Raw genomic sequence first — 25845 nt, forward strand, 5'->3', positions numbered from 1 at the left:
TAACATGGGAGTGGCCTAAGAAATACTAGAAATGTCTCAGGAAGAATGCAGTTTGACATTTATTTGGTATAAAAGGCTTGTGCACAGTGTAACAAATAGTCTTTACAAATCTGTTCGGGGAGGCAGTCACTTATTTGGGCTTCATACTCTCAATCACTTTGTCCAGCAGCGTCCTTGCTTCCTTGTGCCTGGTCACTGCGCGGCCCACGCAGTCCTGAAGCTTGGCTCCACTCAGCCCACTGCCCCCTGGAACGTAACGACCAACGTCACCAGGTTAGAAACCACAGGCTGCGACCGTGCAACCAGGGGCACCGCCTTGCGTCTGCAGGCTCCGTTCTAGCGAGACCTCCAAGTGACTCTAAGCACCACCCCCACCACCCCCGTTTAAGAACCTCTGGCAGACCACGTGGCGGCCAGAGGCATTCGAGGTAGCACGTCCTGCACTTGTGGCATTAGGGGAACAGTAAACGGTCCCTGCCCCCCCCCTCCACCAGTGCCCGCCGAGCCTGCATCTCTAGCTGGGCCTGACGCGGCGGGCCGTGCCTGGCTTGTGGAGACAGCAGAGCCTGCCCCCCTCGTCCAGGACCACGGTCAGGGCTCCGGTCGCCAGGCGCTCCTCCTCTGCAGTGGGGTCGACTAGAAGCAGCGTGCTGGGGGAAAACGGAGGGTGCAGATTACCACCACCCATGAAATGCTGCATTTTCGAAGAACGCTAAACACACTTTGTGTTCGACTTACTCATCAAATACCGCGAAGGAAGTAGCAACCGGATGAGCTCTGACGTTCAAATAACTTTTCTTCTTCAAATCAACTTCCGCTAAAGCAGTTTCTTCACTTATAGAAACTGCAGGCAACTGCACTAGAAAAAGGCAAATATTTAAGTCTTTCACCCTTTAACTCACTTTTCCCCGTTTAGTCATTTTAGAACATCAAGATAAATATAATGTATATATTAAAGGTTACTAATTTAGAAGCTAAAATGAGAGCCAAATCATAAAACCTAAAATGCTAAAGAAAGTTTAACAAAACAAAGAACATTCTGACACACAAGTAGGAATGCTGCCCTTTATTAGGGTTGCTCACCATTTTTTAAAGCTGCTAACAAAGCAAATGTACAGGCGTCCAAAATGTTCCCGTCGTAGTCGAGGCAGATGAGGTCGCAGTAGAGAACCCACGCCAGCTGAAGGGGGCGGACAGAGGGCGCGTTACAGCCGCCCGAGGGTCAGACGGCTCGCTGACCTTCCCGGCTCCCGCTTACTCACAGACCCTGGGCCTTGATGAAAGGAAATCAAAAGGGGGCAGGTTTGGGAAAAGCCGGCTCTGGACGACCAGGCTGGCACGGGGACATCTCCATTCCTGTTGCAAAGTTTATGTGTGAGGGAAGTACCTTTGAAAGTCCCAAACGACAAGCGACTTTCCCAAAGGAGCCTTCCTACACGCACAGCCTGCACAGTGCTAATCAGGAGATACGTCTGTGAGCAAGCGGGGCCTGCTGCACTCAGCTGTCAGTTTTCACACAGATCTGGGACGTAGTGTGGGTTCACCTAAAACATGTCAGCTGACCAGACACCAACCCTATGCTACAAGAAGTGAGCGTGATTCACTGTAGAAGTTACGGGAAAAAATAACCTCAGCTTAGGGTAGCTCCGAGTCAGGCAATAAATTAGCCAGAACGGGCTGTCTTCTGGGGACGACCCCGTCAACAGGAAAACTGATGTCTCCGCCGTCCGACGTCTGAGGTGCTGTGGTTGGTCTGCTGCCCCGTCTCCGTCCCCCCAAACAAGCCCACCACTGCTTTGTCCCTCTTACCTTTCCCGGAGAAATGCACAAGTCCTCCTTCCGAATGATCTGTGAACTTGATTTAATGACAACACAGTGAATGAAAGGTCAGAACTACCTGGAAATTAATGACAGGCACATCTTAGCCTGGGGACCTTACTTTTCAATGACGTCTGCCACGAACTGGCTGGCCACCTGGGCCTCTTCCCCGGGGGGTCCAGAGCGGAACCGCGAGGAGCACAGAGGTGGCAGGTCCACGTTCGGCACTGAAAGACACACCAGGCTGCTGAGAACAGCCGCCCTCGGGCTCTTCCCCGCGGGAAGGACGTGGCCCATCAGTGATGCTCGGCTTGGTCTCTAAGACACATGCTTGGGCAAAATAAAATCTGCACTGCCAGCTTTTTCCCCACACAAACACCACCAAAAAGGGCCTTTACTGAAGACTCAAATCCTCCGCCAGTTTTCCAGGTCTCTTAGAATCCCTCGCTCTGCAGCCGCAGACCACCTCTGCCAGACCCAGCGGTGCTGCACGTTACAGACGCTGGTTCCTCCCGTGAAGGACACGTGGGCCAGGCCAGGGAAAACCTGGCAGGGTGCACAGATTAAGGGTCCACGGCAGCAGAGGCGGCCACTGCGGCCCTCTGCCCCGGGGCCTGTTTTCTTAGCTGGTGGCGTCTGAACGCAGAAACAGAAGCTGATCGACAGTGAGAACCGTGCAGTTCTCTTCTGCTGGTTTCCAGCTCAGAAAGCACCAGGAACTTCTCTCGTTCCTGTGTGTCTGTTAACCGGGGGGAATTTTCTTCCTAGGACTCAGCTACGGAATCCAGGGTGCGGCAGTGTTTGTGCTGAGATCAGGGGACCATCTAGCTTACCAACGTATCCTTTGCCGGGGGCGTCTGGGGGTGGCACGGCCAGTTCCTGCGGAAGCGAACACGGGTCCCCTGAGGCTGCTGGCATGGCGGGGCGTCAGCCTCAGGGCCCCACGGCCACAGCCACCGGCCCTTGGCCCTCGGTGAGCGCTGCGGGTGATGGGGGCGCAGCACAGGTAAGGACACCGAGCGCTCCTCACGGGCTACCTGCGGTGCTGAGAAAGGTCACCCGTCCCCGCTCCACCCTCGCTCCACGCCCTCAGGAGCCAGGACCCTGCATTGAGGCCCCGAGGTGAGGCGCACCCAGGCTCAGGGACCTGTGGGTCACAGACGCAGGAAGCGAGCAGAGCCGTTCAAGTGCGGGCCCCCCCCCTTCTGGCCAGAGCCTCTGGGGAAGTAGGTGGTTTAACCCGTCACCACTCAACGTCCTCCTCTGCCACCGCCCACAGTAGTGACACAGCCGGCGAGGCCCAGGCTTAACCCTTGGCGGGCGGGGCTCACCGTGCCTGTCTGACACCAGCCCCGCTCCACCCGGAGGAAGCCGAGCCCGGTGAGGAAGAGGAAAACGCAGCCAGAGCACAGGCGCTGCGGGCAGATCGGCGGCCTTTCCGGAGCCCGGGGAAAACAGCAGCCAGACCGGACCTCCAGTGCCTGTCCCGAGGGCTCCGGGGACTGACGCTGTGCAACACCCGCGGCAAGGCCCGTGGGGCGGAACGGGCTCCCAGGCACGGCAGCCGTCGGTCCCTTAGGGCCCAGTTTTGAACAGTCTCCACAGATTAAATGCCATCACTGGGTAAAGGATGTCACCACAAGCTCTTAATTTCTCAAATGACACCCAATTTCTTAAACTAAAGGTGGTGACAGCTACGAAAGGCACTGGACTTCAGTACGTTTGACAAATGTTCACAAATTTATAACCGAGTCATTGAGTTCCGGCCGTATTACCTAATACGCGGAGACGGAAGCTCTAGGGAAATGGGGACGACTAGAAGCTGCCACCCGACCGCCTCAGCCCCGCAGTGACGGGCACGGCGCCCCCCGGAGCCCAGCAGCACGTGCGCGCAGCCTACCGCTTTAACGCCACAGATGACCGCCGTGTTCCCCAGCTTCACGAGCGCAGAGCCGTCCGCGGTACTGATGGAGCCTGAAAGGAGAGGCCTTCACGCAAAAGGGAAAGGCCCGTGTGCGGTGCTCCGCGTCCTACCGCCTCGCCGGGCCCCCACGGCCGCCTGCTCGGCGGTCGTGAGCAGCGCGCGTCTCTGCCGCGTGGCCCCGTGCGTGACGGCCGCGTAAGGATCACTCGCCCGCCCTGAACAGGAGTTAGGCACTGTCTCACTCAGTCACACCCCTGCCCAGACAAAACTGGGCACAAAACCACTGGCAGCCCTTACACGGGGTGAATCGGGCCGAAACAGCGTGCACGTGGCCAGGGGCTGACACTCGGGACTGTCACGGAGCTGGGAGAGCCTGCGCCTGCGGCAGCGTTAGTGAGTGTAAGGCACAGCAGACCCACGTCTCGGGGGTTTGGAAGGAAAGGGGAAAACTCTTTGTAGTTGTTTTAAAATTTTAAATGAAGAGAAAACCACCTGAGAATAGTGCACTTCATTGAATTTCACAAATTAAGAGTCCATACTAGTATTTCAAACAGAAGAAAACCGTTTTCGAAGCCGAGGCCACCGGAGGACCGGCCCTCGGAGCGGGGGGCAGGCTCACCTACGTTGACGGTCGTGGCTCTGAACTCGCCCAGCTCCCTCCCGTCCGGCCGGCAGTTCTCCTTCTGCGGGAAGAGGGAGGCGGTCGCGGCCGCGGCCACGGGGCGCACGCACCGCCCGCAGAGCCCGGGAGAGCGCACCGAACCCCGCCCGCCCGCAGAGTCCCCGGAGTTCTCAGGTACAACCGACGTGCGGCGTTAGCTACGGGTGTGCAGTGCCACGTCCAGTCCTTGTCGACGTGACAACTGTCTGTGTCACACGACAGCGTGGCCCACGGCCGTGCCGCCGACAGGACCGCCCTTGCTCACCAGAAACCTCCGGTAGTACTCCAGCGGCTCCACGGTCCTGAAACGCGTTAGAAACACACCGGAGGTCAGTTAATGGCTCTCGGCGTGAACCCAGAATCAGGCGACGGTCTCCCAAGCGCAGCGCCGCAGCAGCGCCTTTCCACGGCGCGTGACGGCGCGTGAGCGAGTCACGGAAAGCAGGTGTGGCCGCAGCAGGTGTGACAAGTGCACGGACCCAGCGGCGAGCGGCCGGTCCTCCGGGCGGAGCGTCACCTCGGCAAGCGCAGGCAGAGCTACACCCTGCCGTTCGCCACCTGTCACTCAACGGAGCACGCTCTCCAGCTCCGACTGCGGGCAAGACCCGTCACCCGCGCGGGCCTGGGGCGGGGGCCGAGGACATTTACCAGCGCCCGAGGCACGGGTGCTCGCCGGCCCTTCGCAAGTTCGGGGTTACGGGCGCCGCCACGGGGACGCGTTGTTGGAGGCAGCCGACTGTAGCCCCGGTGCTGCGGCTCCGCGGAGGGCGCGCCGGCCGTGCGCCCAAGGGTCGCGGGTTCGCGTCCCGGTCAGGGCACGGGCCTGGGCGGGGGGCCGGGTCCCCAGGCGGGGGCGCGCGCGAGGCAGCCGCACGTGGATGGTTCCCTTTCCTTCTCCCTCCCGTCCCCTCTAAACACAAGTGAAGCCTGTAAACACACAGTTCCCTTCAGAGCGAGGGCGCGGGCGGCACCGGCGCGCACCCGGGGGCTCACACGCGTGTCACCGGCCGCCTCTGGGGCCCTGCTGCTCCCCCTAAACACCCGACCCCGAGGGCGGGAGCCTCAGGCTGCCCCGGCGCGGCGCCGAAGGCCTCCCGCACGAGGCGCCTCGCTCTCGGACACACACTGCGGGGAGCGCGGCTGCAGCGGCGCGCGGGGCGGGCCGGACGCTCCTTAAAAACACGCGTGCGAGTCCGCCCGGGCTGCGCGCCCCCCGGCCCCTGGCAGGAGGGACCACCTCCGGGACCCCCGCCCGCTGCCTGCTCCCGCGGGGCGCAGTGGGAGCCTGGCGGGGCGGCCTCCCGGGGAGAGAAGCCCAGCCCAGGGTTCAGGGCAGCCGCCGCCCGCCGCGGACAAGCTCGCCGCCCGCACTCACTTGAAGCCGGCCGCCATCTTCCTGCCCGCGCGCCTGCGCCTGCGCGCCCCGCCCCCGCACTTCCGCCCCGCCCCCGCACTTCCGCCCCGGCGGCAGCGCCGTCCGCCCGCAGCAGGGGGCGCACGAGGCTCGGGCGCGGCGACGCGGGGTCCCGGCGCGCGCTCGCTCCCACGCCCCCAGCCAGACGCCGCCCTAGATCCGCTTGCTTTCCACGCGACCTGACGAACCCGCTTGCACGCGATGAGCGTCCCCCTGTGGGAACAGTCCGGTCGTTGCCGGGAAACCCGAGCTCGTAGCGAAGGGCCCCGACCGCGTGTGCGGCGTTACGGCCGCGCGCCCCGCCCCTGCCTGCGGCCGGCCTCCGGGCGCCTTCTCCCGGGCCCCGCGCGCCGGCGCCAGCCCCGGAGGTGACGTGCCGGCCTGGGCGCGCGGGGCGGGCTCCCGGGCCCGGGCGGCCGCTGCCCCCGAAGCTCCCCCTGCGTCTGGGTAACCAGGTAGCGTTGCCGGGCAACGTAAAGGCCCGCCCCGCGCTCGCGAGCGCGGATGGACGGCGAGCCCTTCTCCCCCGAGGGCGCTCCCGGGAACGTGTCGGCTGCCGGCGCCGGGGCGCGGGGAACGCTTCGGAAGCGATGGCGGCAGAGCGCGGCGAGTGGCGTCACGGCGTGTCTCGTGCACTAAAATGGTCAAAACATCAAACCAGTTATTTCATCGCAGTTTAAACCCGTGCGACCCGCCGGGACTGCGAACTGCGTGGGCTGTGCGGTGCGGGAGTACACGTTAGCGCGGCTGGTGAGAGAGAAGGGACCGTCCGACAGTAACATAAGGGGACCCCGTTCTGTCAGCGCGGCGGCCGCGGGCGCTGGGGCGGAACTCGGGTCCCCGGTGCCGGCGCGCCCCTCCCGGCCGCGCGGGGGCGCTGTGGGCGGCGGCGGGGCGGGGCTGCGCGGCGGCTTCCGCGTGCGTGCACATGCCGGATAGGGCGGCGGCGGCGGCCCCGGGCGGCGGGGCTCGGGCGATGGCTCCGCTGCCGCTGCAGCTGGCGCTGCTCTGCGCGGGGCTCGGCGCGGCGCTGGCGGCCGCGGCCCTGATCCTGGTGAGCAGCGCGGCGGGGACGAGGCGGGCGCGGCGCTGCCCCGGAGACACGGCCCGGGCGCGCTCCGCGCCGCCGGCTCCGGGGAGTGGGGGTCCCGTCCCCCGGGCGGCCCCCGAGCCCTGACCCCGGAATGGCCCTGCGGGGAGTCGCGCCCCCTCTCTGCCTCGTCTGGGGCCGCTTTGGAACTGCAGTTCCCCGCGTGCCTACAGCTTGGACGTCGGTTCCCGGGACGGGCGCGCCGCGTCTCCACTCGCCCGGGTCCCCGGGCCCCTGCCCGTCCCGGTCTGCGGCTCGTGCGGCGCCCCCGCCCCCGGGAGGTGCTGAGGCCTCCGCAGACTCCCCGCTCCTCGTGCGGGTGGGCGCACAGCGCGCGGGGACGGCGCCCACGGGAGCCACCCCTTCCAGGCGGCGGCAAGGCCGTGCCCCGCAAAGACGCGCCGGGGACGCGCGAGGCCTGACGGCAGCCCCTGTGCGGGGGCCGCTGCGCCCCGGAACCGGAGCCCCTGGACTCGCTGCCTGGAAACGGGCCGGGCAGCGGAGTTCCCACTCGGGACCTCTGGCCGTCACTGTGCCGACCCGGCAACGGTGACCGGGGGCTGAGTAGTCAGCGAACTTCCTCCCGTGAGATTTGGGGGGAGCCGGTGAGCGCAGGGGTCCCGCTGCCTTGGCACCCCGCTGAGCGCGGGGACAGTGTCGACGGGGACGCAGCGCTGCGCCCTGGCGCCTTTGGCGACTTGTCTCTTTCCGTCGGGGCTGCGGGCAGACGTCCGCGGGGCGGGGCCGCTGTGGCATCTGCTGCGCGGGTCTGTGCTGGGAGGGCCGGCTCCGCCGGGGGCGGGGGAAGAGCTCCCGTTTCCTGGGGCGCGTGGTCAGTGCCGAGCGGGTTCCCCGTTGGCCTCTAAGACCGCGCTGACGGCCTTAGCAGTGGCCTCCAGGTGGGGAAAGGGGGGCTGGAGAGACGAGCGTAAGTGCGCGGATGTCCCAGAGCTCGGGGAACTTTGTTTTTTAAAATGCCAGGGCAGGTAAAAAGTACAAAAAAATAACCACCTAAGTGTGTGCGTGCACACGCGTGTGTGCGTGCGTGCGTGTGCGAGATGTGGCCCCTGTGAGATCGGAGGACAGAGAAGGGACAGGTGGGAGGAGACCCAGCGCCTCTCACAGGTAGGAGGATGGTCGCCCTCCTTAAGGCTGATCCGGGTTTTGGCGTGACCTCCAGGCCGTTGTTACTGGACTAAAAACAGAGTAAACATCCCCCCAAAGGGGGAAAAATGCCACGAGAATGAAACAGCGTCTGAACCCCACCAGCACAGGAAAGGTCCCCCTAAGCCCTTCTTTTAAACATGCCCGTTTTTAGATCTCCTTTGTCGCCTTCGTAACGGCCACGGAGATGTCGCCGCTGCACCAGCACGAAGACGAGAAGTTCTTCCGCAATGCCCGCGGGCAGAAGGAGGCCCTGCCCAGCGTGAGGGATGCGCCCACCAGGCAGCTCTCGGTGGTGGTGCCTTCGTACAACGAGGAGCAGCGGCGTAAGCCCGGGCCCTTGGGTGACGGGCGGCTGCGCTGGGGAGAGGGGCGCTCCTAGTGCCGGACGTCGCCCTCCCGCCCGCAGCGGCAGCGGGGCTGGGCGGCTGCAGTTCGGAAGGGGGTGGCGTAGGCCGAGGACCCCTGTCCCGCGTGGGAGCGGCCCAGAGGCCCCGCTCAGTGCTGCACCCCTTCCCGTCGCGACCTGAGTGTGAGCCCTGGAGAGGTCACGTCCGACACCAGGTGCTGATGCGCCTTTTTGTCCTTTTTAGTGCCTGTGATGATGGACGAAGCTCTGGGCTACCTAGAGGAGAGACAGGTATCACGTTTTCCCTTTCAGTCTGGGGTCTCCGGTTCAAACTCGACCAGCTCACCATCCAGGGGAGCCCAGGGGGGCCCAGGCGAGCGGGTGGGGTGGGGGAGGGGCCGGTGACCCCAAGCCACGTGCCAGGCCGAGCGGCCTCCCCTCCCACACCCTGTGTCCCATCCCGCCTGGGGACGCCCGTGTGACCAAGTGGCAGGTGCCTGCCAACTGGGTGACACTCTAAGGAAGGCGTCTGTTGGAAAGGCTAAAATCGGGGTGAAGTTCCGCGTTTTTTATTCCCCTTAAGTCTCCCCACCCCCCCCACCCCCGTGTGTGCTCTCCGCTGCTTTCCCTGCTCCCGGAAAGGAAGGAAACTGCCCTCGGCCCCTGGAGCGCTTCAGGGAGCTGGTGAGCTTGTGGCCTGTCCTCTTTAAGCAACGCTCCTTGTCTTGGTTCACTTTGGTTTTAGGGTCTTTTTGTGTAAAGGGAAGACGGACGATTCCTCAAAAGGCAGGAGCCTGTGTTATCTACTCAGAGATTCAATTTAAAGAAGAGGGAGAGAACTGAGCCCTTGTTATTCTTATATGTGAGGCTTCTGTGTCTTCTGTGACACGTGGTCTTCACACCAGCCACGTAGACTGGGCTGTTTCGTTTTTTAAGGAGAAAACAGGCCAGAAAAGTCACCCTGCCCACGGTCGTAAGGCTCAGAAGCGGTGCGTCCCGGGCGGAGCCCACGCTCTGCCTTCCCCCGACACGGCCGTTTCCTCCCGCTCCGGAGCGCCTCTCGGATGCTGGGCACCGGGGCCGCGGGCGCGTGGGCGACCCGGGCAGCCTCCGCCGGGCGCGCCTTCCGTCCTCTTGCTCCTGGCCTTTCCACCCCGGTGGCTCGCGCCGGTCTCGATGCTCATACTCCTACACGCCGGCACCGACACAGCCCTGTCACCCTTCTCGGTGGCCGTCACCCCCACGCGTGGTGCCTTGTGCTTGCTTCTTACAGAGGCGGGACCCCACCTTCACCTACGAGGTGATCGTGGTTGACGACGGCAGCCAAGACAGGACATCGCAGGTGAGCCGCGCCGCCCCAGGGTTGCCGGGACGGGGACGGAGGGGGGCCTGGCAGACGCAGACGCGCGTGCTTGCTTGTCAGCGACGCGGCGCTCCTCACGGTCGTGAGTGGGCAGTGGGGGGCATGGCGCAAGCTCCCGGGGGCCGCCGGGGTGCACCTGTCGTGTGTGAGACCAGGGAGCTTCGAAGGCCACCAGGCCGGGAGCGCGCCCAGGGGCTCCCAGTGGCCACTGCGGGAGCCTCTGCCTGTGTGTTTCTTGGTCCTCCGTCCGGGCGCCTGGCCCTGTGCTCGGTTCCTAAAGCTGCTGGGCCAGTGCTGGGCGTCACGTGTGTCCTTCGGCTCACCCCATCTGGAGTGGCCGCTCGGCTGTGGCAGTGTCTTCGTGTGTGTGTCCCCTTGGTCCTCCGTCCTAGGCCAGTAGCTGCCGGGCCAGGGGCGCAGGTTCTTGCGGCAGCAGGTTTACTAGATCTTGCCGGGGGTCCTGGTATGTTATTGTTCCTGATGATGCTCCCAGTTTCCTTCTCCACGGTCCTGGCTCTGTGGTGACAGGCTCCTTTGTGGTGCGGTCGATGTCCCTGTTAAGTGGCACCATAGTGGACCTGATCGTAGTGCGCAGGGAAAGGTCCGTGCACTGGATTGTGCCTCAGTGATGGTTTCGGTGACACCAGGTGTGTGTGGCGTGCTGGGCACTGGAGGGCCCAGCCGCAGGAGCCTGCCCTCGGGTGACAGGGTCCAGCAGCCCCCCTGGCCACCCCGATGCGGTGGCTACCGTCGCAGCAGTCCCAGGGAGGGCAGCTGGAGCAGTGGCGCTGAAGCCGCCTGGGGAGACCCACGTCATGTTACCATGTGTGACCCAAGTTAACGTCTTTCTCCCGTTCACACAATCGGACAGGTGGCGTTTGAATATTGCCGGAAGTACGGGAGCGACAAGGTCCGCGTGGTCACGCTGGTGCAGAACCGCGGGAAAGGCGGCGCCGTGAAAATGGTAAGGCGCGGTTCCGGCCCTGCCCTCTGAGACGTGGGGCCCAGCGGCGCCTCCTTGCGGACGGTGGTGCGTGCGAGTCCTGCCGCTCACCGGTCACACGCGGCATTTCGGATGAGCGGGGAATGGCGTTCGTAATACCTCGATGCGCACAGGTGTCTGGGGTCCAGCCTGAAAGTGCCCGTCTGTAGCGTGCCGTGCGGCCCTGAGAACCGTGTATCTTGCAGTTGGGAGTTACCATTTCCCTCCCCGTGTCCTTGGTAGACTCACTGGATAATAAGCTGATGATTTTTTTTTCAACTTACAAAATGCGTCTGTGCGTTCACTGTCAGCCGCGCGGAGGCTCTGTGCTGGGCGTGGTGGCGGGAACTGAGATCTGGCCGCTGTGGGTCCGTCCTGACGAAGTTCCCCGTCTAGCGGAAAATGCGGCCGTGCTTAGGAGAGAATTGCGCGTGTAGTCAGAGATCCTCGAAAGGAGAGGCTGCTTCCGCCTGGGGCCCGTCCGGTGGGACTCCAGACACAGGAACAAGGACACCAAAGTCAGGGAAGAGGAAAAATCAAGTCATACTGCCCTGGGTGACGGAGAGCGGTCACCCCGCCTTTCTGCAAGAGAAGTCTGCACGTGGACAGGCCAGGACTCGCTCAGCAGCTCCGCGTGTCCTCAGGGACCCAGCTCCCACCTCTCGCCCACTCGCTACACGCAGAGGTGGCCAGTATGTCCACAGTCCAGGCGGCGGGAGGACAGGGCAGGGACGCGGGCCAGCCTTTGCCGCGCCTCGGGAGCTTTCCCAATGGCTGGCTGACAGTGCGCTGGCAGGAGCGCTGTCCCAGGGCCGCCTCTGTTTGCGAGGAAGGCTGAAAAGCACTTTCTCTAACGGAGTCATTTGACGACCTCGGGGCCATAGGCCGCCAGCAGCCTCAGGCAGGGGAGGGCGAGGCTGGCTGGCCTCCGGCTTCTGGATCGTGTACAGCTGGCAGTCAGTCGGCCACTTCGATGTAATGTCACATGTCGCCCTCTCGCTCTCCCACGAGTTAGGTCCTGTTATGCTGTTTATACAGATGAGGAAACTGGGCCATAGGTGAGTAGGTTACTCACAGTCGTGTAGATAATAGGTCAAGATCTGATCGGGTCAGTTGAGGAGGATTAGGAATTACCCCGACAAGCAGAGGGCGGGCAGGACGGAAGGGACCGTGAAGGAGGTGCTGGTGGCACTTGTGGCCGGGCTTCAGGAGTGAGGCGGGGGGGCAGGGGGCTCAGCTCGTGAGCCTTTGGGTCTCCCCTGGACAGAGCGACAGCAGCCCGTGCTGGGGCTGAGGCAGGAGGTGGCGAGCATTGTCTGGGTGATGGTGACAGATGAGGAGAGGCGCGCGTTCGAGGCATTAGATGGAGACCCACTTGGATCCGGGGACGGAGAGGCGTGCGTGGCCAGTGGCCTCGGGGGACCCTGGAGGAGGAGCCGGTTTCAGAGACAACGTGTTGTGCTGGAGCCACGTTCCCTTGGAGGCACCGGGGGGCGGGGCGTCAGGTGGCGGTGAAGCCACTTGATGGGCCAGGAACGGGCCTCAGAAAATGGGACCCATAGGAGGAAGACGCACGGGGGGGTGGGGTTGGAATGGCAGTGAGGGAGGCCCCGGGTGGCAGAGGGCGGGCAGAAGGCGTTAGGACCCCCTTAGTAGGCGGCCGAGGCAGCTCGCACAGGCGAGGGCCCACGGCAGGCGTGCGTTAACGCCGGGTCGTGGCCCGCAGTCGGCCCGCATCATGCGTCGCCCAAGTGGTCTTTGTTGTTGGCGTATTTTCCACTTTAAACCCACAGCTAATGGTTTTTCTAAAACTTCATGGATGTTGTTCAGGCGTTAAATGCAACGTTTGTACTTCTGTGTTTTACCCGTATTCTAGTGCGTGTGGTAAACATCAGGGATGCTCTTAGTGGGGCTGCACCATGGAGTAAATGATCCCAGCTCTGTCTGCACGTGTACACGTCTGGGCTGGGGGCACACGCTCCCACGATAGCAGGCTGGGTTCTACTGAACCCAGCCCTAAACGTGTCTGCCCTTAAGGGGGAGCGATTTCAGTCAGATGCACCGTGGAAGTCAGAGTGGGTGTGTCGTTTGCTTCTGCGTCAGTAAATACCATGGGAGCCATATTTTGCACAAAAGACCAATCATTTCAAAACTGAGTGGCATCGTTTTGCTAAGTGTCAGATGCCTCGAATAACAAAATGTATTTGGCTCTCTCCACAGTTCCTAAATTTCAGTGGCATTCTGTATTTTTTTTTACTCCACAATTTACTTAAAATACTTTAGATTCCAAAATAAAGAATACAGTTATCTATGTTATGATGCATGTCACAGCAAATTTGTGTGTATTATACTCAATCTGTTCATAAATATGTTCTTAGTATGCTGCGCCAGGTCGTGCCATGATAAATACGCAGTTCATACATACTATGTGATAGGCATTCCACTTTTTTAATCCTGTGATGCAGAATATCTTTGATTTGTCTAAATCTATTCTTTAGCTTAATATTTTCCAAGGTATTCGTTGTACGACCTCACAAAGTTTTTAAAATCGTAAGATAGGCATTAGGTACATTTAGGAAGATCTTATCAATATAATTTGTTTTAAGTCAGCTTTGGCCTCCTCCTGCCATTTCCTACCTAATATTTCACTCTTATTCTAAGTAAGGAGAACAGACATACATCATTGAATTTAAAGTTGGTTTTAAGCAACCTTCTTTAAATTGAAATTTTTTGGTGCAGGGTGTATTCAGTTCTCGAGGAGAAAAGATCCTAATGGCAGATGCTGATGGAGCCACAAAGTTTCCAGATGTTGAGAAGCTGGAAAAGGGACTTAATGACCTGCAGCCTTGGCCTGTGAGTATAAGAACATGGTTTAAATTGCACTGAGTTCAGAATAGAGGGGAGGCAGAGAGAAGCGAGCGTGGAGCTTACCTGGGAGTTAAACATCCAGGGGCGTGGGCTGTGACGCTCTGTGCAGGCCCACGGAAGAGCTGACCGTGTCACTAGGAACATTCCCTGCTTTCCTGAGGTTCACTTCACAGCTGCTTGTTTAATGTTCTGGCGTCTCAATCCTTCTATTTATCAGGCCCACATCGTCAACTCAGAGTGCAGACTGAGACCCTGGGCGACGGCGCGCAGGGAAACTGGGTCACAGCACCTCGTTTCTGAGCAGCAGCCGCTCTGAGAGGGTCATGTGCGTCTGCGGGCCGTCCCTGCCCCCGCGTGAGCGGCGTCGCGGGCCGTCCCTCTCACCGTATAGAGCGGTGGCAGTTTGCTCCTGTCATTGCTCAGCGTCCCACGGTAGCTGCGCCACAGCTTTGGGTGCGTTCAGCTGTCCGAGGGCGTTTGGGCTGTTTCTAGCCTTTGACAGTGTCCAGGGAATTTAGCATCAACATTCAGGCTGAGAAGAAAAGAAGTGGAGGCTGGGAGGGCGAAGCCCAGTGCCGTGCCCACCTTTTAAACGCGTTTAGAGAGAAGATGAATGTACCGCATTCTGAGCTTTGTACCAAATGCTCCCCATCTGGAAAAATCAGACAGAGTGAACGAGCTCCCTTGGACGGGATCAACAGCCCTCCTACCACCACCATGCAGCATGCCGGGATTTCAGCAGAGCAGGAGACATCGCTGGGCCTGGCCACTCCCAGGGCTTCGAGCAGATGTGGGGCTCAGGGCCCTGTGCTCAGGTCCTCACAATGAGATCTCAACGTGGCCGGGAACCCACAAAGCTACGCAGCGCTCCCGGGGCAGCACACAGGCCTCGAAGCGCTGGTTCCGGGGCAGAGGAGCACTCGCCTGCACTGTGTGAGGCCCGCCCGTGTTCATCACGGCAGCCGCACCCACGTAGTCCACGGAGAGGAACTCGGGGACGCCGCGTACAAAGAGAGGGGTCCTGGAATGTGATCCAGGACAACGGCAGATACATCAGAGTGTTTTTGCTAAAGAAGTAACACAGTAAAAATAACCCAGCGACGTGGGCTTTGGAGGCGAGGGGACAGGACAGAACTGTCCAGAAAGAGACGCAAGGCTGTGAAAGCCAACGGCGCGGGCGGCGGGCAGAGCCGGTCGCGAGGGAGAGCGACCTGCGCCCACGCGGGTTCTTGCGGCCGAGTCGGTAAGACGGCCCGACCCCCATTCGCTGCCAGAGACCAGCGGTTCAGGAAGTAAAACACACGCAGAACCCCAACAGCGAAGTGTCGTAGCGCGTACCAAAGCTCACCTCGTCCCCGCTTCCTAGAGACGAAGCCCCGCTGACTTCATCCCGTGGCGGGTAAAGCGGCGTTTCCGCCTCCGCCATCGCCACGCTCCCGTTCTTCCCGGCGGTCTTCACTTGAAGGTGCTGAGTGAGTTAACGAATAAGTGGGAGTTTAGTTCTGAACGTTCATCTTTTACCGGGGCTTTTCAGGACGGTAGCCGCCAGCCCCATGGAGCGACTTAAATTTAAGTCAGTTAAAATCAAACAAAACTCTCGTTCCGTCTCTGGCCACGTGGCAGACACGTGTGTCCAGGCGCTGCCTCGCTGGCCGGCACGGACACAGAGCGTGTCCCCCCCACGGCCGGTCCCGCGGTCAGGGCCGCCTCGCTCTGGAGGACGGGCGGTGTTACTGCATGTGTCACGTGTGCACGCTGCCGGGAAGGGACTTCTTCTTCCGCCTCAGTGAGTCTGACCAGCCCAGGGGAGAGTCAGCTGGTAAAGAGGCTGGGCCTGACTTTCTAGTTCACCCCAGAGGACCCCCAGATAACGCGTAAATGTCTCCCCTGCGCTCTCCCATGAGCTCGGGGGCCGTCGGGGGGAGAGGGGCAGGAGCTGGAGTCTGCGTGTCTGCCTATCATTCTGCAGGAGGGCAAAGGAAAACAAAATGATTTCGCCAGAATTCAGGGGCTGAGTCAGACGGTAAGAGGGGAGCCAAACGAGACAGTTGCCTTGTGAACGCAGCCCCGGGGCCGCACTCTGAGCCGGAGGGGAGCTCCCACGCCGTCTTTGTCTTTACGGTTGGATTTGCCGCGTTGTTCCCGTGAATGCTGAGTTTTAAAGAAAGGAAGCCCTGGCTCGTTTTAAGCTCCTGTGGACTGTTAACCCACAGCCCTTTCCCCGGGTGCGCCTGGCCCGGAGCCTTACAGCCCAGCATGAACGAACTCGACTCCGACTGTTACGAGTGTCCCTCAGCGTCCCTCACAGCCTTTCTTGATAGGTGATGGGTTGTTCAGTCCCGCCATCTAGAGTCTTTGCGTCACCGCGGGGAAAGTGCCTTCTGTCTCAGGATTCTGAACAAGCCGGTCGCTGCCCTGAGGCCCGCCTACACGGAGGCGTTGGGAGGAGTCTCCTCAACGACGCATTTTTCTGCAGGGGGCCGTCGGTGTTTCAGCTTTACAGCCGAGAGTGCGCAGGACTTGCTCGGCCCGGTGGCCGTGGTGCAGAGGTGGATGGGCACTTGCCATCCAGTGAGACGCGTGTCACAGCGCAGCCGGGTCCACCCAGGCTGCAGCGGGCAGACCCCGATCCGATTCGCCCCGTGACTTGACGTTGGGGGCTTCCCAGCCGCCCGGAGCCTGGCGGCCTCTGCGGAGGACCGGGCACGCTCGGCCTGTGATGGCCCCGGGCTGGTTCTAGGCCTGCAGCCGCCGCCAGCAGCCCACTGCTCCCCCGCCAGCCCTGCAGCACCGTTCCCTCCGGCTCCCGTCCGGGCCGTCAGCGCTCGTCCCCCATTTAAGGCCCTCTCTTTTCTCGCCTCTGTCCCCCGCCCCGGGCGCCACGTGCCCCTGTGCCCCGTCCCCACGGCCCCCGGGGTGTTCCAGCCTCTGCGTGTCTCCCGCTGCGTTTCAATGCCCGACGACAGTGTGGCTCTTCGTTCATTGCCCACATGCTTCACCTCCAGGTTCTTGTTCTGCCTTCGGTGCAGCGGACAGTCCCTGTCAGTGTCTCTAAGCCACCAATGCGGGCCTGTTTTTCTTCCATTGTGGCTTTGATGTAATGTCTGCGGAGGCTCGTGTGTGTGTGTGTGTGTGTGTGTGTGTGTGTGTGTGTGTGTGTGTGTGTTCATTCTGGGCCCACTCGTCATCTTAAAGTCGCTCATTGCTCCTCATGGGTTTACAGATGATGTTCTTGGACTTCTCAGAACGTAATGATTGTATATAAAACCGTACTATCTGTAGATAACTCTTTTCTTTCTAATACTACTAATTTTCCTTTGTGATTATATTAACACAGTATTTTTTAATCAGAAAAACTTTTCATATATGAATTGGGAAGTAATACAGGGCCCTCGTGTGTAGCCCTGAGTAGCGTCCTCTCAGTAAGTACAGTCAGGCTTCCTGAAGCTGAACATACCCTGCACTCCTCAGTAAACCTCTGAAGGCTTTTAACGTTACTTATTCAAGAAGTTAGTTTCTAAAAAATGAGCTGTTCGCTTTGAAAATAAACATTTTTATTAACGCCGTTACTGAAACCCTGTTTACGTGCCTCTTCCTCAGGACCAGATGGCTATTGCGTGTGGATCCCGCGCTCACTTGCAGAAAGAATCCATCGCCCAGGTGAGGGTCTCGTCGGCTGAGTTGACAACCCAGTGGTTTTCTTTACCTGCACGTTCCCACGAAATAAGCTCTTCTGCTTAACTGCATAAACATGGGGGTCCTCGTTTCCTTTGGAAAGTTTAGGGAGCACTGACACTTCTAGGGATTGACTTTTTCCGTGGCCGAGGATGTAGGCAGCGCATCTCGTTCTTTCCCCTTAAACACAGAGAAGGCGTCCCCGTTCGGTCGTGGGACCGGGCAGACTTTTCTAGGGCGCACTTCGGCCCGGCGGCTGGTCTTTGGTTTTCCCGTGTTGGCGCCCTCAGCCACTATCCTGGGAGTTTCATTCAAAGTTCACATTTATTTAAAGTTTATTTCTCTTAGGAAAATGTTATAGCTTAAAATTTGACAAGTTTAACTGCTCTTTCTTGGATATTTTTAAAAATATATGACATGAAGTTCTTTTTGTAATTTATAGATTAGGTAGGAAAGCTGGAATCACTTGAAATAAATATGATTAAGGAGTTATTCTCTGCGACGTTTTGGAGGGTTTTAAATATTTTTTTCCTTTTTCAGTGCTGTTGACACACATTAGTTTCAGGTGTGCAATGTAGTGGTTAGGCCGTTGTTCTAATTTTCACTTAAAAACTGTCGGCCCAGTGTGCGCAGTCCAGCGAGCACCCGTTATATTCTCGGGTTCCTCCGCTCGTGCTCAGGCGGGTCAGAAATCAAGCCGTATTTTTCAGTGCGAGGTCAAAACTACCTGGGGAGTTTCTTGTTCAAATGTGTGCTTCTAGACCAGCGCCAGACACGGCAGCCGGCCGGCGGCCCCTCCCCCCCAAGGGAGCCTCACGGCCGAGTCCTGGGGCCTCTTAACGGTTGTGTTCAAATGTGGAAACCTAGGCTCCCCTTTTTTAAAAAGAAATAAATTATTCTAACATCTTCAGCGTCTAGGTCAGTATTCTTCCTCCCTGTGGACTTGCTGGTATTTGGAAAATACACCTTTTTGAACGTCTTGTTTTAAGATAATGAAATTGGTCAGCTTTAAATTTCCCCTGAATTCCCTGTTGTGTGTCATAAACACTAGGTCACGGTGGCTGCGCAGTAGGGAATCTGTTTTTCCTTCGCGCTTTTAAATATCGACCTCAGAGGCTTAAACACTGCTCTTCCGTGACTTCGTTAGCTTTAGTGAGCCAAGTCGAGCCTATGTTTTCAGATGTCTTCTAAATGTAAGCTATTTTTCCAAGTTTTTAAAAATTAAAGAAAGATCCTGTTCCCTGTAGTTTATGCATTTAAATATGCTACAAGTCAAATTTAAGGTATTCATGTGAACTCCACATTTCTCAACTTTATAAGGTAGCTTTTGCCCTAAAACAAATAAGTCTTCTATTCAGATCCAAGCAAAAGCAGTCATGAATATTTTTATTTTATGATTAGTAAGCTCACCTCAATCCCATTAAAAAATCATTCATGGAAAATAGTTTATAGCTGTTATTTTTCTACCTTTTAACTTTTGTTTTTCTATCTTTGAATTTCTGTTTTTCCCTTCCTGAGCGTAGCGCCCCTGTGGAGGCTGAAGCAGTCAGCCAGTGCCGGCTGGGAGTACTAGTGTGGCCGGCACTGAGCAGGCGTCGGGGCTGCCCAGCCTCCGTAGGAGGAGAGACGTACATCAGAGCGTCACTAGGGACTCTGGGTGGTAACCGAGGACCGCGGGGCCCTTTCCAAAGTTTGTTCTGCGTACCTTATGGAGAATACCGTCTCCTTCCTCCCCGGCTCGCCCTGTGTAAATACCCAGGAGAAGGTGCGCTCAGAAGATCAAAATGAGCACTGAGCTTCCCAGCTCTCTTTTTAAAAAATATGTCCTGACATGCTGTTATTTCCTGTGTCAGACACTTGCCTCGAGGCTTTAACGTTCTCTCATGTAGTCCTTACGGTAACTTTGTGAAGAGGGGTTCGTACCCCCGCAGTCCCGTGAGGACGGCGGGCCTCCGGGAGGGGCCGGAACTTGCTCACGGTCACCCTGACCGTCAGGGGCGCTGGGATTCGCGTGTAGATCTCTCGGTTCGGTGGTTTTTTCCTATTTACGTCTCGTTCTCAATGCGCCATGGTTCTGTTCGCTGACGCAGAAAAAGGCTGTGGGAGTGGAGAGTCACAGACAGAAGCTGGGAGGAGGGCGGGCCTGTGCTCACTGGTGTGAGAGGCGAGGGCTGCAGCGCCTCTAACAGGCGTTCCCGTGGTAAGTAAGGGTCTTCCGTGGCTCTGTGGACCTTAGTTATAGAAAATTTTAAGAGATCCTATGTTTTTTAATCCCAGATGTGAAAGTTTTGAATACAATGATAATTCAGTTTTCCGTGTTTAGTGAGTAATGGACTGTCGTGCCCCTCTGCTACTAATAATGAAACTGATCACTAATAATAACAGTGAATGCTCAGATGGGAGTAAAGACTTAAGTTGAATACCTAATGCAAGGAAGAAGTTAGTTGTTCGAGTCTGTCTAGCAGGTACCTGTCATCCCTGATGAGCGAGACGGGCTGTTGCTTCAGACCCCTTTCTAGCCTGTGACCTCGGTCACGTGAGGCTGGACCGGTGTCAGTGTTCTCATTAGCTAGTGACTGACCTTCAGGTTCAAGTTTCCCTGCTTTATTTTTTCCACGCTGTCCCGGTAGCGGTCACCGCCCTTGACACAAGTATATTTGGAGCAAAGCGGCACAGAGCCCGCCGGGGAGTGACGCGCCCTGTGCTCGTGGCCGCTCGCGCGGCCGGGCTCTGCGCGCGGGGACCGCGTGGCCACCCGCTGTCAGCGGCGCTGCGGGCGGCGCAGGCTGGTCACTGTCGCGTCTGTTGCAGCGCTCCTACTTCCGCACGCTGCTCATGTACGGCTTCCACTTCCTGGTGTGGCTGCTCTGCGTCCGCGGGGTCCGGGACACGCAGTGCGGGTTCAAGCTGCTGACGCGCGCGGCGGCCGCGCGGACCTTCTCCTCGCTGCACATCGAGCGCTGGTAGGTCCCCCGCGGCGCGGCCCGGGCCTGGCGGGCGGGCCTCCTCCCGTGCGTGGCCGGCCTGGGCGCCCTGTGTCCTTGCGCTGGCTTCTCCCTGTGGGGGAGGGAAAAGCTCGGCGATTCCGAAGCAGGAGCGGGCCCACTCTTCCGCCCGCGCGCCTCCCACGGGGCCGGGCCCTCTGCCTCCGCTCCTGGTCCCTGACCGCCCGGCTGGCGCTCTGCCCTGCGCCCTCGGCACCGACCCTGCAGCCCACCGCGGCCCGGCCTGTCCTGTGGTGGCCGGCCTGCGTCCTGCCGCACTCCCCGTGCCCCCCACGACGCGCACGGCCCCTCATCCCCGCGCCACCCTGGCCCGGCTGGCGGGGCCGCCCTCCCGCGCGAAGGGCACCTCGGTCACCCGCGGCTCGGAGGAGGCTGAGCGCATCGTGCCCCGGAGCCGCACCGCCCGCCCCTCACCAGCAGGGGGCCCTCTCAGCTCCCCCCTGCCAAAGCTGGAGCGAGACCATCGACCTTGAACTTCCCAAACTGAAATTTCCTCCTGGGGCCCAGCAGGCCGGGGCCGCCCCTCCGAGTTTGAATTGTGGCAGAGACACCCCGTCTCTCATTTAAATGTCACCCAGTGGCGCCAAGTCGGTTCACTTGCCCGGAGGCCCCCGGTGCCCAGCCTGCGTTAGGCCCTGGGCCGCTGGCATCAGCCGCGTAAACCCGCTCCCCGGCTGCCCTGCGCATGTGTTTAAAACCTGCCACGGCAGAGACTTGGCTGCACGCCGCCTTTGTGAAAACAAACCCAGCGTGTTTTCTGTTCCAGGGCCTTTGATGTTGAGCTGCTGTACATCGCACACTTCTTCGGAATTCCAGTCGCAGAGATTGCTGTCAACTGGACGGAAATTGAAGGTGGGTGTCGTCTGCGTCACCGTGCGGGGTGGGGCGCGGGGGGGGGTGCCCTGGGGCGGCGCGGGGGGCCCGGACCGCCTCCGCTGTCCTCGCAGGCGCGGCAGGTCCCGCGGAGCCGGCTACCCCTCCCCCAGCAGCTGCCGCTCGGCTTCCCGGGGCGTCTCGGTCTTGGGGTCTCCGTAGGCCGACCTTCCTGGCCGAGACATTCAGCACAGCTTGCTGCAGGGACAAGACCATGGCGCTCTGTGGCCAGAAGCGAGGTTGACTGTCCTTTGAGACAAACCCTGTTGTTTCTTCACCACTTGTTCTGTCGTGGCTCAGCGGGTGTCAGTGGAGGGCCCACAACCTCTGTGCGAAGCTGCATGCAGGATTGTGGGGGTTTTTACTCCTGATGACCAGTCCATTCAGAGCCAGTTTTTAACGAGGGTCTTTACATCTGCCCAAAAGTGTGAGATCTCCAAGATCTGTCATGTGCAATCTACCCTAGTTCTTAGTTTCTATCCAGAAATGCTTAGTTCTGGCTCTGTAGCATTTAAACAGCCTTTGCTCATTTCCCAGCTGCCGTGGCCTCTGCCCTGCGTGGGCACGGCCCCCCCCGCACAGTCCCTGCTGCCGAAAGCCCTTAACTGCTTGGCCTCGGGAGTTCCGGGACCGAAGAAGGTCAGGAGCAGCAAGGAGACTGTGAACCGGCCGGGCCAGAGTGGACTCAGGCCTCCCGGAGTCCTGTGACCCCTGAGCCCACGGAGACTCACTCTCCGTGCAGCCTGGGTCAAGGGGCGGGGAGCAGGTGGAAGGGTCGCTCGGATGATAATGACCGGTCCCGGCGGTCTGTTTCCGTTGACCTCTCTTCGGCGTGAACTCCCTGCGAAGTTCAGGTGGGAGAAGTAAAAATGTGGGTCATGTTTATATCTTTGGCCCGTTGGAGTCACAGGGATAGTTCTGTCCTAACATGCATTACATGTACCCAGACATTTGCTCCTGCTCAGTCATCTAAGACACGGCTACGTGGCGAGGGCTGTGCCGGCCGCCTTTCAGGAGGGGAAAGCTGCTGCGCGTGTCCGAGTCAGTGAGGCGAGGTCTTCTCTGGACATAAAGTGTAGTTAAAATGGTAACGACACTTCAAACCCCTTCTGGACAGATGGCCACTGGCCTGCAGGGGCAGGACAAGTGACAGTTAGGGGCACCCACCCTGACGCGTGGCTCAGACTCTGACTCCGACGGGCTGCGGCCTGGGACAGAGCTCTGGACAGATTGTCCGTGTCTGGCCACAGGCTGTTTTTCGCCCTTAAGATCAGGCGCGGTGGTGGAGAGAACCACCGTGCCCTTGTGCTGGGTCCCCGACGGCCCGGCTCGCGGAGCCGGGGGTCATTGCCAGAACCCTCGGCCACACGCACCCGGGCCCTTGTCCGTAGGGCAGACCCCCCAGGTTCCGGTTCGCCTCCGGGTGATTTTCTTCGGTGTTTCCTAGAGAAGCTACTCGCTTCAGCGTGGAAGATGTTTAATTCTTTTGTCCGTGACGTGAATAAAATGAAGGTGGAGGTGCTCACCAACGTGACTGTGGTGACTATTTCACAATAGCTGTGTACACGAGGTGGTCACACTGCACATGTATTTCAGTTTTGTTTTCCAGTTCTACCTCAGTAAAGTTGGGGGGTGGGGGGGCCAGCACGTTGGCCTTTAATCTGGCCTGGGCTGTGTCCCTCGGCCACCCAGCGCCACCCTGACCTGTTGCCCAGGGGGGACAGGGAGGCTGAGCTCCGGCCGTGCCAGTGGGACCCTTCCACGGGGTGAGACCCAGGGACGCGAGGCATTGAGCCTGCGCCGAGTGAGCGGCGTGGAGCCAGCCGGGCTTGGCGGCCGCGGCGTGGGAGGGGCCTCGCCGGGGTGGTGCTCCCTGTAGCTGGGCGCCTCTAGTAGGGTTAGGGCCAAAGTCAGGTTTCTGTCTTTGATTTCCTGTTGCTTCTCTGCAGTACGTGCGAGGCTGAAGTTGTGTGAGACATAAAAACTTGTCCCAAAAAATCATTTTTCAATGTTCAGATGGAATTCAGTGTTTTACATACACACTTACATGTATACATACATAATATAAATAAAATAAGGTGACTAGAAGCTCCCAAAAGTCATGTGGACTGGCTTCTAAAATATAACCGTACAGTAAACTGATGTTCTTCCTCCTGAGTTTACTTAATTTATTTTTAATTATTTTTAACCACAGGTTCAAAGTTGGTTCCGTTTTGGAGCTGGCTGCAGATGGGCAGGGACCTGCTTTTTATACGACTCCGGTACATGACGGGGGCCTGGAGGCTGGAACGGACCAGGAAGATGAACTAGGTTATTTGCTACCTTTGATTGTATTAGGTATTATGACATTTTTCATTTCAATTAAAATGTTAGCAAAGCTGTGAAGAAGCCGTGCCATTATCTGCCTTTTGATAATTTTAGTGAACTACCTGCCATAAGTAAAAATTTATATGCATCTTTTGGACAAAAAAAAATTTTAAGGTGTTTCTAACAAAAGTTAGATTGTCTTTTGCTTTAGCAATTTTGTTTATAACTATGATTCTGAAAAATGTAATTTTTAAACAAGACAGAAGGAACTATTTTTACTCTAAAGTATCTTGCATAATTCTCTTTAACTTAAATATAAACCACAATCATTCAACAGTGGTTAGGGATTTAAAAAGAAAGTTAACATGTTTGTTTTATTTTGTACTTTTTAAAGGCATGGAAATATGTGATTTATTTTTTTATTTAAATCACTTTTGACCTTTCAGTTACATTGACGTACATTACTATAATATATTAGATTCAGGTGTACACCCTAGTAGACATTATATAACTTAACAAGTGATCATCCCAATAAATATTGTACCCGTCTGACACCACACAGTCACTACGATATTACTGACCCGCTGCTGGACTTCCCATCCCCGTGACGATTCTGTAACGACTGATCGGCACGTCTCAGTCCCCTCACTTTTCCCACCCAGTTCCCCAGCCGCCCTCCCATCTGGCGACCTTCAGAATGCTCTCTGGATCCATGAGTCTGCTTCTGTTCTGCTTGTGGCTTTATTTTGTTTTTTAGATTCAGTTGTTGATAGATATGTATTTATTGCCATTTTATTGTTCATATTTTTCTGTTTTTCTATTTTCTTTTATTATTGTTCACATTTTTATCTTTTTTCCCCTTAAAGAAGACCAAAGAAACAAAAACAGAACAACCATACAACAAACAATGTAACAGCAGAGTTAAGCCCTAACAGAGCAATAATATGTTGCATTAAGTGTAAATGGTCTAAATTCAACAAGTAAAAGGCAGGTTGGCAGAGAGAACGTAACAACGTAAAAACAACGCAACTCTGTGCTGTGCACAAGAAACTACAGATGTAAGGATAGAGGCAGGCTGGACATGAGAAACGGAAAAAGATACATCATTGTAAACCTTGATCAAAGGAAAGCAGACATGGCTGTTATACCACATAAGACAGACTTTAGATCACAGACAATTACCAGAGGCCTGGAGCAATGTCATACAATTATTAGAAAGACTCCATCCTGCAAGAAGACAGAAACATTCCACGTGCCTGCCGCAAACAAGGGGCGCGCAGAGCAAATATGTGAAGCAAGCTGATGCAACTGAAAAGGAGACCATGGTTGGATCCCCTTTGCCAACAAATGATTCAAAACAAACAAACTACAAAGAAAATCAGCAAGAATATAGAAAACACCTCCATCAACCAGCAGAATCTAATAGGCATTTATAGACAAGGCCGCCTAACAGCAGCAGAACGTGCGTTCTTCCCGGATGCCCACGGGACAGCTATCGAGGTTGGTCACATCTCGGCCACAAGACATACGTGAACGTATGTAAAAGGATTGAAATCACACAGAGTGTTCTTCAACCACAACAGAATCAACCTAAAATTGGCAGAAAGGTAACGGGAAGATCTCCATCCAAACACTCGGAAACACATTTCTATGTAATCTCTTTAGTCTCAAGGGGAAGTTTAAAAATATATTGAACTGCCCTGGCTGGATTGCTCAGCTGGTAGGAGCGCCGTCCTGTAACTGAAGGTTTTGGGGTTGGACGCTCCACACCTCAGTTGCGGGTCTGATCCCCAGTCAGGTGCCGGTCCGTGTTTCTCCCTGTCTCTCTCTGTCTAAAAGCAATGAAAAAAAATGTCCATGGGTGAAGATAAACATTAATAACTAATGAAAATGAAAATGCAACCTATTAAAATTTGTGGGGCAGCAGCCCAAACAGCACTGCACGGGAAATTTGTAGAAAAAAGAAGAGAAAGTTGCAAATCGTAGTCACCCCAAGAACCTAGAAAAGAAGCACAAAGTAAATCCAAAGCAAGCCCGAGAAAGGAACAGAGCAAGAAGCAACGGCACTGAAAAAAGAAAACCAGCCGAGAAAGGGAACGAAAGGGCTGTCTTTCAAAGAGGCAATAAGATGGACAAACCACTGTCAGGACTGACAGACAGACAGGAGATACAGTGACCGATATCAGGAGTGAAAGAGAAGATATCACAGACCTGCAGACGCACAAAATAAAATATTACAAATGATTCTACACACACGAGGCTGGCAGCTGAGAGGAAATACGCCCACCTAGGAAGGCCCGTGCTAGTCAGACCCCAGAGGCAGGAGACGGAAGGGCGGCGCTGGAACACGAG

The 25845-nt window shown here is 57.7% G+C and overlaps 2 protein-coding genes across 5 annotated transcripts; one reads left to right on the plus strand and one right to left on the minus strand.

Annotated features, from left to right (window-relative positions):
- Positions 1-38: 38 nt before the first annotated feature.
- EXOSC8 (exosome component 8) lies at positions 39-5827 on the minus strand. Its single transcript, XM_090258700.1, has 11 exons — positions 5779-5827; positions 4669-4705; positions 4362-4425; positions 3719-3792; positions 2652-2697; positions 1940-2045; positions 1810-1855; positions 1084-1180; positions 739-859; positions 544-650; positions 39-246 (listed from the first exon to the last, which is right to left on the minus strand). The coding sequence occupies exons 1-11, from the start codon at positions 5793-5795 to the stop codon at positions 131-133; spliced, it is 831 nt and encodes a 276-aa protein (XP_090114826.1). The 5' UTR covers positions 5796-5827; the 3' UTR covers positions 39-130.
- A 920-nt stretch (positions 5828-6747) lies between these two features.
- ALG5 (ALG5 dolichyl-phosphate beta-glucosyltransferase) lies at positions 6748-25482 on the plus strand. 4 transcript variants are annotated; one of them, XM_090258931.1, is made up of 11 exons: positions 6748-6871; positions 8226-8397; positions 8665-8711; positions 9694-9762; positions 10655-10747; positions 13505-13618; positions 17234-17293; positions 20120-20271; positions 21080-21165; positions 23381-23523; positions 24360-25482. In XM_090258931.1, the coding sequence occupies exons 1-10, from the start codon at positions 6794-6796 to the stop codon at positions 23494-23496; spliced, it is 987 nt and encodes a 328-aa protein (XP_090115057.1). In that variant the 5' UTR covers positions 6748-6793; the 3' UTR covers positions 23497-23523; positions 24360-25482. The 4 variants fall into 4 exon arrangements, with proteins under 4 accessions (XP_090115057.1, XP_090115058.1, XP_090115056.1 ...); XM_090258932.1 differs by having other exon boundaries at positions 24363-25482; XM_090258930.1 differs by lacking the exon at positions 24360-25482 and having other exon boundaries at positions 23381-23574.
- The last annotated feature ends 363 nt before the right edge of the window (positions 25483-25845 follow it).

This window comes from Furipterus horrens, unplaced genomic scaffold (assembly GCF_987537825.1).
Source record: "Furipterus horrens unplaced genomic scaffold, mFurHor1.1.pri manual_scaffold_12, whole genome shotgun sequence".
NCBI classification, from domain to species: domain Eukaryota; kingdom Metazoa; phylum Chordata; class Mammalia; order Chiroptera; family Furipteridae; genus Furipterus; species Furipterus horrens.